The sequence below is a fragment of the Hypanus sabinus genome, chromosome X1, assembly GCF_030144855.1.
Source record: "Hypanus sabinus isolate sHypSab1 chromosome X1, sHypSab1.hap1, whole genome shotgun sequence".
In the NCBI taxonomy this organism is placed as follows: Eukaryota; Metazoa; Chordata; class Chondrichthyes; order Myliobatiformes; family Dasyatidae; genus Hypanus; species Hypanus sabinus.
In genome coordinates this window covers 12,957,487-12,971,771 of record NC_082738.1, presented here as the reverse complement: position 1 = coordinate 12,971,771, position 14,285 = coordinate 12,957,487, and the positions used below count along the sequence as shown (strand labels likewise).

The 14,285-nt window shown below is 42.5% G+C and overlaps 1 protein-coding gene across 5 annotated transcripts in view; it reads left to right on the top strand.

The window, feature by feature from the left end:
- The window catches only part of ssbp1 (single-stranded DNA binding protein 1), a 30,414-nt gene that overhangs the window by 6,389 nt on the left and 9,740 nt on the right, over positions 1-14,285 (top strand). For all 5 annotated transcript variants that reach the window (XM_059955827.1, XM_059955826.1, XM_059955829.1 and 2 more), the window contains exons 4-6: positions 2,522-2,662; positions 3,855-3,942; positions 6,056-6,144. In XM_059955827.1, coding sequence (XP_059811810.1) covers positions 2,522-2,662; positions 3,855-3,942; positions 6,056-6,144 — 318 coding nt within the window. The remainder of the gene's footprint in view (positions 1-2,521; positions 2,663-3,854; positions 3,943-6,055; positions 6,145-14,285) is intronic.

Below are 14,285 nucleotides of genomic sequence, written 5' to 3'. Positions count from 1 at the left end.
AGGGGCAAAGGCGGGTTATGAGCGCCTTAAAACCAGTTATTTCAGGTAGATGGGGCTCATCAGCCATGTTTATCAGCTCATCTAGGAGAAGGAAAACTCTGATCTCAAACCTCGTTACTTGTGGCTATACCCACTCACGGGGAAGGCTTCGGGAGTAAACCCCAAGAGAGAAATCCAGAGCTGGAGTTTTGAAGGCAGTCCTACGTTGAGTTCAATGCAGAGTAACTGCTCCTGTGACACTGCTGGTGCCAAACTGTATTGGTCTCTGCCATTCCTTTGATTCATTAGCAGCGTGGAGATTCATTACCTGCTGCACGGATAACAGCTTGCTCTCCATTTTGTACTGCCCACGTGGACAGTTAGGATGCAATATCCATGGTCAACCAACGGAGGGCCTCAATGGATTCTGATTCTGACCTAAATTTTAGCATATACAATTTTGAAGACAGTCTTTGGTGCATTATAGAAGCTTCATTCCCTTATCCCCATTGCTCAGTCCTTGGTAGTTGAAATCCCCAAGGTTATTATTTTGTGCTTTTTACTCATTTCCTCCTATGTCAGTATATTTCTTCCCCAATTTAGCTTGAACTGTTAGATCTGCAGTGAACAATGTCAGTTAGTTTGTTTATGCTTTCATTTTTTATTTCTGTTCTTGTCTTCACTGATAGCTGTGTGGTATCTTTCTACTGTCCTCATCCCATCCCTAACAAGTACTGCTATTCCTTCTCTCCTAATCCCAGCTCTGTCCTCTCAATCCTGAGTGTTATGTAGCCACATCTTAACATGGACACAGTGCTTTGCTATGTAAATAGTTTCATTCATTTTTAATGTTGAAATACATATAATATCCTCTGTTACTTTACTCAGTGTCTGTCCTTCTGTTTTGATTACATTATGTTTTATTAGTAGCTCCCTCCCCGTTCCTTGTAATGCTGAGCTTTGTGTGCCCTTGTTGCAGATGGAATTGCTTTTTCACAATCAGTCTGACTGCCCAAAATGGGTGGCAATGGAGTTGAATTTTAGTCAGGATCTCTCCATTTCTGCACTTCTTGGACCCACACTTCCTTGTCACTTGCCTAGACTAATTGTTAATCCTCTTATTAGACATACTCTGAGAATATGGGCTTGGTTCAGAAAATATAATGGCCTTCATGGTCTCTCTCCCTCTAGTCCTATCTTACACAATCATCTTTTCCTACCTTCTATGCAAGACTCAACATTTCATGATTGGTATAGAAAGGGCATTAGGCGCTTTGAAGATCTTTTCATAGATAATCGTTTCGCAACTTTTCAACAACTGTCTGCAAAGTTTAAGCTACCTAATACTCATTTCTTTAGATATCTTCAAATTAGACATTTCATTAACCCTTTAATATCAAACTTTCCTGAAATGCCCGAGAAAAACATTGTGGACTTGTTTCTTTGTAATAATTCATTGGGTAAAGGTTTAATATCTACTGTTTGTGATAAGTTAGTGATCTTGAGGCATGCCCCCTTCGATAAAATTAGAACTGCCTGGGAGCATGATTTAAATATTTCTTTATCTGATGCGGTCTGGGATTCAATTCTTAAGTCAGTTAACTCAAGCTCTTTATGTGCTCACCACTGCCTATTGCAGTTTAAGGTTGTACATAGGGCTCACATGTCTAAAACTAAATTATCATGGTTTTATCCTGACATTAGTCCCGTTTGTGACAAGTGTAAAGGGGGCGAGGCTTCTTTTATTCATATGTACCGGGCTTGTCCTAGTCTAGAGAAATTCTGGAGAGAAGTCTTTTTATCTTTATCCCATATTCTTAACTGCCACTTAGAACCTAACCCTCTGATTGCTCTTTTTGGCACCTTGGGTGAAGCAGACGTGCATTTGAGTCCGACTAAATGTTGAACACTATCTTTTGCCTCTCTTTTTGGCTAGACAGTTAGTTCTCCTCAGGTGGAGAGATGTTTCCCCACTCACTCATGCTCAATGGCTTAGTGATATTATGTCCTGCTTAGACCTTGAAAAGATTCATTATTCACTTCTAAATTCGGACATTAAGTTTCATAAGGTGTGGGGACCCTTTTCTTGAATACTTTCACAACTCCTCTTTAGATTGTTTATCCTTTTTTTGTACTATAATCCCTTACTTTCAGCTTGATTTTTTTCTGTAAGTTGTATGGTTTTTAATGTGAATTACATTATAGTTTTGGAAGTAGGCATTATATTTTCTTTTTTTATATATATTTACAGCTCTGTCGGGTTGAATGCTCTGATTAATTTTCGTTTTACACATTGAAATGGTTGGCCTGGAGTTTTGTAGTGGGAGTGTGGGGAGGATACTAACTTTATATGAGTTTATTTTGGGTGCTTTTTCCTTATTGTTATGAATTATATATTAGACTTGTTTGTTTTGCGCTATATAAATCTCCATTTTGTTGATGTATTTTTTGTTGTATTGTAAAAACTCATTAAAAAAATTAATTTAAAGAAAAGAATTGCTTTGCAGACTACTTCAATTTCAGTCATTCTGTCTCTCTGCAGCCTTGAATCGGGTTCAGTTGCTCGGCCGTGTTGGGCAGGATCCTGTAATGCGACAGGCTGATGGAAAGAATCCTGTAACAATCTTTTCATTGGCTACCAATGAAATGTGGCGATCTGGAGACAGTGATACATTTGCAACAGGTAATGACCAAAGGCCTGCCTGAGGTTTTCTCCTGGATACAGCTTAGGAGTATCACTCATTACTTCAAGTCCAGTGTCCACCTATAGCTGACAGTTTGTCATTGTTAAAAATTTGGGAATGTTAGCATAGTGCATACTATACATACTGCTTTAAAATTATCACTCTTGTTTTCATCGGTTGTTGATGAAATGGAATTTTGACTTAAAGCAATTCTTTTCTGTTTGCAAGTTCTAATGACCTCGGCCTTACCCTATTCTGTCTGTTTTCTAATGAGTGTCCTCCAGCTCCACACTCTCTATAAGTCTCACTTTATAAGTCCTCTACCCGTCCTCTTAGAATGCAGAACATAGAACAGTACAATATAGTACAGGAACAGGGTCTTCAGCTCATCATCTTGTGCCAAACTAATTAAACTAGTAAATAGAAACACAATAAAACTAATCCCTTCCCCCACACAAGTCCATGTCCGTGTTCTGTATATTCATGTCACTATTGTGGCTGATCTTTTACCTGCCCACCACTTTCCAGCATTATTCATGTGTCCCTTGATTTTATTAATGCCCAGAAATTTATTGACCTTAATTTTGAAAGAACTTAATCTAACTTCTCCACAGCCCCGGCAGGGTAGAGAATTCTAGAGATTCTCCACAGCCTGAGGGAAGAAATTTCTCCTGATCTCCTGCCTCATGCTACTAGATTCCTCTTGATGGAGTATTTTCAGTGCGCAATTGAGGTAAAACCTGGAGTTAACCTCAAGTTATCAAAGAGGAGGTGGCATGTTAAAACAGCAGCCACCAAGACTTGAAGATTGCATTTATAATTTACAAACTCTCTTACGTGAGCTCTTTCCATCTGCCTTCCATCAGACTTGTTGATTCGGTGTTCCATACACCTTTACTGTATTGCTATCATTTCCTCCTGAAACATGTACAAAGTCATGTCCTCTCAATAGTCTCCTCATTCTCCTCTTAATTACACTTGATCCGTTGGTTGTGAGATGCTAGGATCTTCCACCATGTCAAAACTTTTGCTTTCTAGAGCAGCCCCAGATCATTTCAGTGGATCTAACTGGATAACCCTTTCACAACTGAATCATGATTGTTGGAAATGTAATCTAAGGCCCTTAACATGAACAGTCAATCATCTCAGCACTAACAATGGTTTGATAAAGTTGTTCCTAAATTATTGCAGGAGACATCAGCCAGAAGACAACTTGGCACCGAATTTCCATCTTCAGGCCTGGTTTGAGAGATTTGGCCTATCAGTATGTGAAGAAAGGGTAGGTGCAGTTGCATAAGGTTTTGCATCCAGTATAATTTGTATTGTTTCTCTCTTGAGCCAGACTCGCTCACTTATTCTGTTGAACAAAACATAGACACTTAAGAATCTCCATTCAGAGTGAAGAAATGGTACAGGGTCACCTCCAGCTTTGCAAAACTAATATGGATTAGGGAACTTAGGGACTTTGCAAAGACACAATTCTGCAACTCCTCGTTTTCCTGACTGACTCCACATCCTCCACACCCAGTAGCGACCCTCCTCTGCCACAATATTCCAGGAGTTAGCAATGCTGCCTCCCAGCCACAATCCTGACCTGTGGTGCTGTCTGTGGAGTTTACACGTTCTCCCTGTGACCATGTGGGTTCATCCTGGGTGTCCCACTTCCTCCCTAAGTCCCAAAGATGTGTTGGTACATTAATTGGCTGCTGTAGGTTGTCTCTGGTGTATAGACAATGGCAAACAGAATCAAAGAGATGAAATTCTCCTTCAGAGCTTAAGTGAACCTGACTGACTGGCCTTTTTATTGCCTTAAGATTCCAGGAGGGTACAATGTTTCCGTAGTGCCAGGATTTACCAAAAGTATTGTGTGCAGTTCTGGCCACAAGTTAAAGGAAGGATGAGATTAAGTTTGAAGACATTCACAAGGGTGTTGCCAGGACTTGGAGGTCTTGAGTTACAAGGAGAGATTGGATAGGGGAGCTGAGAGTGACTTTGTAGGGGTTTATAAAATCATAAGGTGAATAGTCACAGTTTTTTAAAAATCCCAGTTTGAGGGAGTATAAAACTTGACATAGATTTAAGGTGAGAGGAGAAAGGTTTAAAGGGGTCTGAGGGGCAGGTTTCTCACTCGAGGGTGGTGGGTGTACGGAATGCTGCCAGAGGAAGTGGGTACAATTACACCATTTAGGCAGTGGATGCTGTCCATTTGGACTTTAGTAAAGTGTTCGGGAAGGTGCAACGTGGTCTGGAAGGTAAGGTCCCCTAAAATCTCGGGTCAGCTCATGAGTGGATTCAAAATTGGCTCTGAGGTAGGAAGCAGAGGGTGGTGGTTGAAGGTTTCTTCTTAGAATGGAGGCGGATGATTAGTGGTATCACAGGGGTCGATGTTGGGATCTTCATTATTTGTTACTTATATAAATGATTTGGATAGAAATGCACGAAGCTGGATCAGTAAGTTGCAGGTGACATAAAATTAGGAGGTGTTGTTAGTGAGGAAGGTTATCATAGTTACAGGGGTACTTGATCAATGAGAAAAGTAGGCTTGACATGATAGGATTATTTAAAGTTATGAGAGGCATTGATGAGTGGATGAGTCTTTTCCCCAGAGTGGGTATGTCCAAAAATAGGGAGCATAGGTTTAGGATGAGAGGGGAAAGAGTTAAAAGGGACTGGAGTGGAACTGTTTCACACAGAAGAAGACGAATGCCCCTTAACTCGGCAGTGAAGTTATCGGGGCACTGTCATGATGGTGTTTCCGTAGCAAGCTATTCTTGTTTTTATGAGGCCGAGTTGCTAGCTCAATGTTAAACCCGACTTGGATATTGCTCTATGGCTTGTCCCTGCTGCCCTCCAATAATCTGTCACATTGAAGGCAGTGGTGAATTTTATCGTCCTTTGCTTTCCACGGCAGTCTGGGCCACATCGCATCAGATCCTGATGATTTCTTCATCTCCGAGCCCATTAACAATCCTAGCAGATCTGCTGCTGCTCGACAGAGCTGGGTTTGCCACTGACTTTGAGGGCTGTCTGTCGTCTCCCTGTCACCCCATGTGTTTCAGTGCCTCCCAGATCCCACAGGTCCATGGGCTGATGGCTGGAAGTTGCTCCTCGTGTATAGATTAGAATCTGAGGAGAGGTGAGGAGAATGAAATAGAATTGTAATATTAGAAATGGATGCTTCTTGGTAGTGCAGGCTCAGGAGGGGCCAAAGGGTTAATTTCTATTCTGTGACTCAAAGGATGAAAAGCCATTAACCTGAAGTATTAACTGTATGTTTCTCTCTCCAGTATTTTCTGGTTTTATTTCATATTTCCCCTATCTGCAGTAATTTGCAACTTAGGAATATCATACTACTTTTGCTTAGATTTATTTTTCTCTCTTTTACTGCACAGGGCAAGGATTTACGTGGAAGGGAAGCTCGACTATGGTGAATATACTGACAAAAGCAACGTTCGGCGACAAGCAACAACAGTTGTGGCAGGTGAGTCCCTGCTTTACTGTGTATTTGGGCCTAATGTGGGGTCACCCTTTATTAACAAGCACAGATACAATGGGCCGAATAACTTCCAATGTTTTATTGGATAATTCTGATTACCTCACCTTTGAACAGTTAGAATGGAGAACTGAAGGAGAGAACATAGAAGGGAACATCAATAAAGTTTTTTATAAACATAACAAGGTGTTTAAAGAAAGTGCTTCTAATTAGGGACTATGAAAGAAAATGTTTTGGGAGTAGCCATAGTAAACCATAACTTGGACTACAAAGGAGGTCTGTCTGCCTTTTCCTGTTAATGTCATCTTTCACATATTTATTCAGTTCCCTTTAAAATTGTTACAGAACCTACTTTCACTACCTTACTGCCAGTGAAGTTAGTCATGGCAAATTAGATCTACATTCACCTAATAGGTTGTTAAATCTCCCTACTGTCTCACCTGATGCATTCAAAATAAGTCACCCGTGCTAAATTTCATCTCTATTCCTCCTAAAGCAGAGTTTCACATCAATTGTAATCTTTGAAAATAACAAACTGGCCGCATGACTGAAACTTCCTGGTGAATTTGCTTAGCACTCTCGCCACTCCAGTCACCTCCTTCCTATTGTGTGGGAATAGAACGACACACAGTGCTCCAGCTGTGCTCGAACCATATTCTTATAAAGTTGTACCTCAACTCCTGCATCTTGTCCACTATGCCTCAGCTAACTGAGGCAGTGTCCTGTACGCCTTCTTTACCACCGCTTGTGATGCGACTTTCCAAGATCCTTCGACTTGCATGAAGCCTTGTCAAGCTGTTCATCACTACTCCTTCCCAGCATTTATTTGGCCTGTATTCCTCGGAACCTTTTCTATCTGCGTTTCTATCCAACTGCCTTTTAAAAGTTGTCATTGTACCTACCTCAACCACTTCTGGCAACTTGTTCCATGGGTACATCACTCTCGGCATGAAGAAGTTGCCCCCAGGTCCTTTTTAAATCTTTCCCCTCCAATCCTATGCTCTCTAGCTCTAGCTTCCATTTCCTTAGCTGTGGCTTCACCCTGGCAACATTCTTGTAAATCTTCTTTGCACTCTTTCCAATTTAATGACATCCTTCTTGTAACAGAGTAACATAAACCTGTACACAATATTCCAGGTGCAATTATATCTTGTATAATTGTAAAATGTCCCAACTCCATACACTCGATGCCTTGACTGGTGCCTTCTTCACCACCCTGACTACCTGCAACACGCTTTCAGCGAACTACGCACTGAGACAGACAGACATACAGACATACTTTATTGATCCCGAGGGAAATTGGGTTTCCATGAGTCATTAAGCAGACACAGGCCCTTTGGCTCGTCTAGATCATGCCAACTTATTTTTCTGCCTAGTCTCATCCACTCACACCTGGACTATAACCCTCCCTACCCCTCTCATCCATACACCTATCCAAACTTCTCTTGAACCCGTATATGATACTTCCACTGGCAGTCCATTTCACACTCGCACCATCCTATGACTGAAGAATTCCCTCTCTGGTTCCCCTTGAATATTTCACCTTTCACCATGACCTTTAGTTCTAGTCTCACCCAGCCTCAGGTGTTTACTCTCTCTATACCCCTCATAATTTGGTATACCTCTAATATCTCCTCTCTTTCTCCTATGCTTCAGGGAATAAAGTCCTAACCTATTCAAGCTTTCTCTATAACTCAAGGCCCCAAGTTCTGGTAATGTCTCTCTAAATTTTCTCTGTACTCTTTCAATCTTACTGATATCTTTCCTGTAGGTAGGTGACTAGAAATGCACACAATAGTTGCTGCCTGATTTAGACCATAGGAGCAGAATTATGCCATTTGGCCCATTGAGTCTACTCCACCATTTCATCATGGCTGATCCATTTTACCTCTCAGCCCCAATCTCTTGCATTCTCCACGTATTCCTTCATACCCTGACCAACCAAGAATCTATCAACCCCTGCCTTAAGTATATATATAAAGACTTGGCCTTCCCACCTGCCCATATCAAAGAATTCCACAGATTCACTACTCTCTGGCTACAGAAATTCCTCCTCATCTCCGCTGTAAAAGGGCACCCTTCTATTCTGAGGCTGTGCCCTCTGGTCTTAGACTCTCCCACCATAGGAAACATCCTCTCCTTTCACCATTCGATAGGTTTCAATGAAGTTAGCACTCATTCTTCTGAATTCCAATGAATACTTGCCCAGAGCCATCAGACGTTCTTCATATGACAAGCCATTCAATCCTGGGATAATTTTGGTGAACCTCCTTTAAACCCTCTCAAGTTTCAGTACATCCTTTCTAAGATGAGGGGCCCAGAACTGCTCACAATACTCCAAGTGAGGTCTGACCAGTGCCTTATAAAGTTTCAACGTTAAATCCTTGCTTTTATATTCTAGTCCTCTTGAAATGAATGCTAACATTGCATTTGCCTTCCTCGCCACCTGCTTAGCCTGCAAATTAGCCTTTAGGGAATCCTGCACAAGGACTCCTAAGTCCCTTTGTGCCTCAGATTTTTGAACTTTTTCTCCATTTAGAAAATAGTCCACGCTTTTAATTCTACCAAAGTGCATGACCATACACTTCCCGATACTGTATTCCATCTGTCATTTCTTTGCCCATTCTCCTAATCTGTCTCCTAATCTACTGTAGCCTCTCTGCTTCCTCAGCACTCCTGCCTCTCCCCTGTTTTTCAGATCATCCAGTAACTTGGACACAAAGACATCGATTCTGTCATCCAAATCATTGACATATAAGATGGACCTTTGTGGAACTACCTGCTCCTCCACCTATCTTCATATCGTCTGCAGACTTTGCAACAAAGCCATCAATTCCATTATCCATATCATTGATATATAACTTAAAAAGAATTGGTCCCAACACAGACCCCTGTGGAACACCACTAGTCACTGGCAGCCAGTCAGGAAAGGCTCCCTTTATTCCCACTCTTTGCCTGCTGTCAATCAGACACTGCTCTGTCTTTGCTAGAATCTTTCTATTAACTTGTTTATCAGTCTCATGTGTGGCAGCTTGTCAAATGCCTTCTGAAAATCCAAGTGCACAACATCAACAGATTTTCCTTTTTCTATCCCATTTGTTATTTCTTCAAAGAACTCCAACAAATTTCTCAGGCAAGATTTTCCCTGTAGGAAATCATGTTGTCTACGGCCTATTTTATCATGTGCCTCCAAGTTATCCAAGCCATGTCCTCAACAATGGACTCCCAACATCTTCCCATAAACTGAGGTGAAGTTAACTGGCCTATAATTTCCTTTCTTCTTCCTCCCTCCCTTCTTGAAGTGTGGAGTGACATCTGCAATTTTCCAGTCCTCCAGAACGATGCCAGAATCTGTTGATTCTGTATTTGATTTGGTATTGGGAAATGAACCTGGTCAGGTGTCAGATCTCTCAGTGGGAGAGCATTTTGGAGATAGTGATCATAATTCTATCTCCTTTACCATAGCATTGGAGAGAGATAGGAACAGATAAGTTAAAAAAAGTGTTTAATTGGAGTAAGGGGAATTATGAGGCTATCAGGCAGGAAATTGGAAGCTTAAATTGGAAAAAGATGTTCTTAAGGAAAAGTACGGAAGAAATGTGGCAAATGTTCAGGGAATATTTGTGTGAAGTTCTGCATAGGTACGTTCCAATGAGACAGGGAAGTTATGGTAGGGTGCAGGAACTGTGATGTACAAAGGCCATAATAAATCTGGTCAAGAAGAAAAGAAAAGCTTACAAAAGGTTCAGAGAGGTAGGTAATGTTGGAGATCTAGAAGATTATAAGGCTAACAGGAAGGAGCTTAAGAAGGAAATTAACAGAGCTAGAAGGGGCCATGAGAAGGCCTTGGAGGGCAGGATTAAGGAAAACCTCAAAACAGTCTGTAAGTATGTGAAGAGCAGGAGGATAAGACGTGAAAGAATAGGACCTATCAATTGTGACAGTGGGGAAGTGTGTATGGTACCAGAGGAAATAGCAGGGGTACTTAATGAATACTTAAGTATTCACTATGGAACAGGATCTTGGTGATAGTAGTGACGACTTGTAGCAGATTGAAAAGCTTGGGTATGTAGATATTAAGAAAGAGGATGTGCTGGAGCTTTTAGAAAGCATCAAGTTGGATAAGTTGCCGGACCCAGATGAGATGTACCCCAGGCTAAAGTGGGAGGCGAGGGAGGAGATTGCTGAGCCTCTGGCGATGATCTTTGCATCACCAATGTGGATGGGAGAGGTTCTGGAGGATTGGAGGGTTGCAGGTGTTGTTCCCTTATTCAAGAAAGGGAGTAGAGATAGCCCAGGAAATTATAGACCAGTGAGTCTTACTTCAGTGATTGGTAAGTTGATGGAGAAGATCCTGAGAGGCAGGATTTATGAACATTTGGAGAGGTATAATATGATTAGGAATAGTCAGCATGGTTTTGTCAAGGGTTTTGTCGTGTCTTACGAGCCTGATTTAATTTTTTGAGGATGTGGATTTCAGCAAGGCATTTGATACGGTACCCCATGCAACGATTATTGAGAAAGTAAGGAGGCATGAGATCCAAGGGGACGTTGCTTTGTGGATCCAGAACTGGCTTGCCCACAGAAGGCAAAGAGTGGTTGTAGACGAGTCATATTCTGCATGGAGGTCAATCACCAGTGGAGTGCCTCAGGGATCTGTTCTGGGACCCTTACTCTTCGTGATTTTTATAAATGAACTGGATGAGGAAGTGGAGGGCTGGGTTAGTAAGTTTGCTGATGACACAAAGGTTGGGGGTGTTGTGGATAGTGTGGAGGGCTATCAGAGGTTACAGTGGGACATTGATAGGATGCAAAACTGGGCTGAGAAGTGGCAGATGGAGTTCAACCCAGATAAGTGTGAGGTGGTTCATTTTGGTAGGTCAAATATGATGGCAGAATATAGTATTAATGGTAAGACGCTTGGCAGTGTGGAGGATCAGAGGGATCTTGGGGTCCGAGTCCATAGGACGCTCAAAGCAGCTGCGCAGGTTGACTCAGTGGTTAAGAAGGCGTACGGTGTATTGGCCTCCATCAATCATGGAATTGAATTTAGGAACCAAGAGGTAATGTTGCAGCTATATAGGACCCTGGTCAGACCCCACTTGGAGTACTGTGCTCAGTTCTGGTCACCTCACTACAGGAAGGATATGGAAGCCATAGAAAGGGTGCAGAGGAGATTTACAAGGATGTTGCCTAGATTGGGGAGCATGCCTTATGAGAATAGGTTGAGTGAACTTGGCCTTTTCTCCTTGGAGCGACGGAGGATGAGAGGTGACCTGAAGAGGCGTATAAGATGATGAGAGGTGTTGATTGAGTGGATAATCAGAGGCTTTTTCCCAGGGCTGAAATGGTTGCCACAAGAGGGCATGGGTTTAAGGTGCTGGGGGGTAGGTACAGAGGAGATGTCAGGGGTAAGTTTTTTACTCAGAGAATGGTCAGTGCATGGAATGGGCTGCTGGCAAAGGGTGGAGGTGGATACGATAGGGTCTTTTAAGAGACTTTTGGATATGTACATGGAGCTTGGAAAAATAGAGGGCTATAGGTAAGCCTAGTAATTTCTAAGGTAGGGACATGTTCAGCACAACCTTGTGGGCTGAAGGGCCTATATTGTGCTGTAGGTTTTCTGTGTTTCTATGTTAATATATTAATGCCTCCACAATCTCTTCAGCTACCTCTTTCAGAACCCTGGGGAGTAGTCCACTTGGTCCAGGTGACTTATCTACCTTCAGACCTTTCAGTTTCCCAAGCGCACCTTTTCCCTAGTAATAGCAACTGCCCTTACTTCTGCTCTCTGACAATCTCAAACTTCTGACATATTGCTAATGTCTCCCACAGTGAAGACTGATGCAAAATACTTATTAATTTTGTCCACCATTTCCTTGTCCCCCATTACAACCTCTCCAGCATCACTTTTCAGGGGCCTGATATCGGCTCTCACCTCTTTGTGCACAGTATCTGAAGAAGCTCTTGGTATCCTCTCTAATATTATTTGCTTGCTTACCTTCATCGTCTAGCTTTTCCTTCTTTATGACTTTTTTTAATTGCCTCTGTTGGCTTTTAAAAGCTTCCCAATCCTCTAACTTCCCACTAACTTTTGCTTTGCTATATGCCCTCTCTTTAGCTTTTATGTTGGCTTTGACTTTCCTTGTCAGCCGCTGTTACATTATCCTCCCTTTAGAATACTCCTTCTTTGGGATCTATCTATCCTGCGCCTTCCAAATTGCTCCCAGAAAATCCAGCCATTGCTGCTCTGCCGTCATCCCTGCTAGTGTCCCCTTCCAATCAACTTTGACCAACTGCTCTCTCATGCCTCTGTAATTCCCTTTACTGCACTGTAATACTGATACTTCTGACTTAACTTCTCTCTCTCAAATTGCAGGGTGAGTTCTATCATATTATGATCACTGCCTCCTAAGGGTCCTTTGCCTTAAGCTCTCTAATCAATTCCGGTTCATTGCACAACACCCAATTCAGAATAGCTGAGCCCTAAGTGGGCTCAACCACGAGCTGCTCTAAAAAGCCATCTTGTAGCTACTCTACAGATCCCTCCTTTTGGGATCCAGCACCAACCTGATTATCCCAATCTACCTCCATATTGAAATCCCCTGTGGCTATCTTAACTTTGCCCTTTTGATGTGCATTTTCTATCTCCTGTTGTAATTTGTAGCCCACGCCTTTGCTATTGTTCAGAGGTCTGTATATAACTCCCATCAGGGTCCTTTTACCCTTGCGTTTCTTAGTTCTACCCACACGACTCTATCACTACTATAGTCCTCTTCAGCTCTTTTCCCTGCTGAGGCACAGCGCTAGACTCAGTGCCGGAGACTCAGTCACTGCAGCTTCCCCCCTCAATGGTATTCGAAATGGTGTACTTGTTATTGAGAGGAACGACCACAGGGATACTCTTTTCCGGCTGCCCATTTCCCTTTATTCTGACAGTCACCCAGTTACCTGCCTCCTGCAACCCAGAGGTGACCTGTAATCCCAATCTATCACTTCCTCAGTCTCCCATATGAGCCGAAGGTCATTGAGCTGTAGGTCCAGTTCCTTAACACATTCTCTGAGGAGCTGCAGCTCAGTGCAGATGTGGTTATCCGGGAGGCTGGTGGTCTCCCAGAATTCCCACATCTCACACAAAGATCACAATACAGCCCCTGGAGCCATTTTCACTGTGCGAACTGTCCCCTAACAGACGAGGAATGAAGAATAAAAAAAGATTTACCAGATACTTGCCTCACCCAAGCCTGATGAACAAAGACAAAGCCTCCCCACTCTAACACTAGCCCACTCCACTTCCCTGCCTTATTTTTATTCGCCCTTGCTAGTGAATACCTTTCACCGATTGGGCGCAATTCTGCCGCAAAGCGCTGCTTTTTTAATCTTCAGTCGTGGACTTGTGAATTTGCCCCTTCTTCTCGCACTTCCGTTTACCGATTGGGCACAGTTTAAACTCTGAAAAGTGCCTTGAAGCGCTGCTTTTTTAATCTTCAATCGCAGACCTGTGTGAAGTCGCCTCTTCTTGAACACCCGATCACTGAGTGCAAATTAAACTCCGAAAACTGCCGCAAAGTGCTGCTTTTTTTCCTCTTTGATTGAGGACCTGTGTAAAGTTGACTCTTCTTGCGCTCTTGCATTGCTCAAGATTTCCAGCATCTGCAGTAACTTCTTTGTTTCTACCTCACATGTATCTGGATTGAAACCCACTTGCCAATCCTTAGCCCACATACGTAGCTGATCAAGATCCCTCCTGTAATTTTTCATAACTTCTACACCGTGTACAACTCCACCTATTTTAAGAATCATCCACAAACTTACTAACCTTGCCTTGTATATTCGCATCCAGTTCGATTGAAGTCAGAAGTTTACATACACCTTTAAATTGTTTAACTTGGGTCAAACGTTTTGGGTAGCCTTCCACAAGCTTCTCACAGTAAGATGCTGGAATTTTGTTCCATTCCTCCAGACAGAACTGGTGTAACTGAGTCAGGTTTGTAGGCCTCCTTGCTCGCACACGCTTTTTCAGTTCTGCCTACAAATTTTCTATCGGATTGAGGTCAGAAAATGATGTCAAGTCTGGTTCATCCTTGGGAGCAATTTTCAGAGACCTGAAGGTAGCACTTTCACCTGTA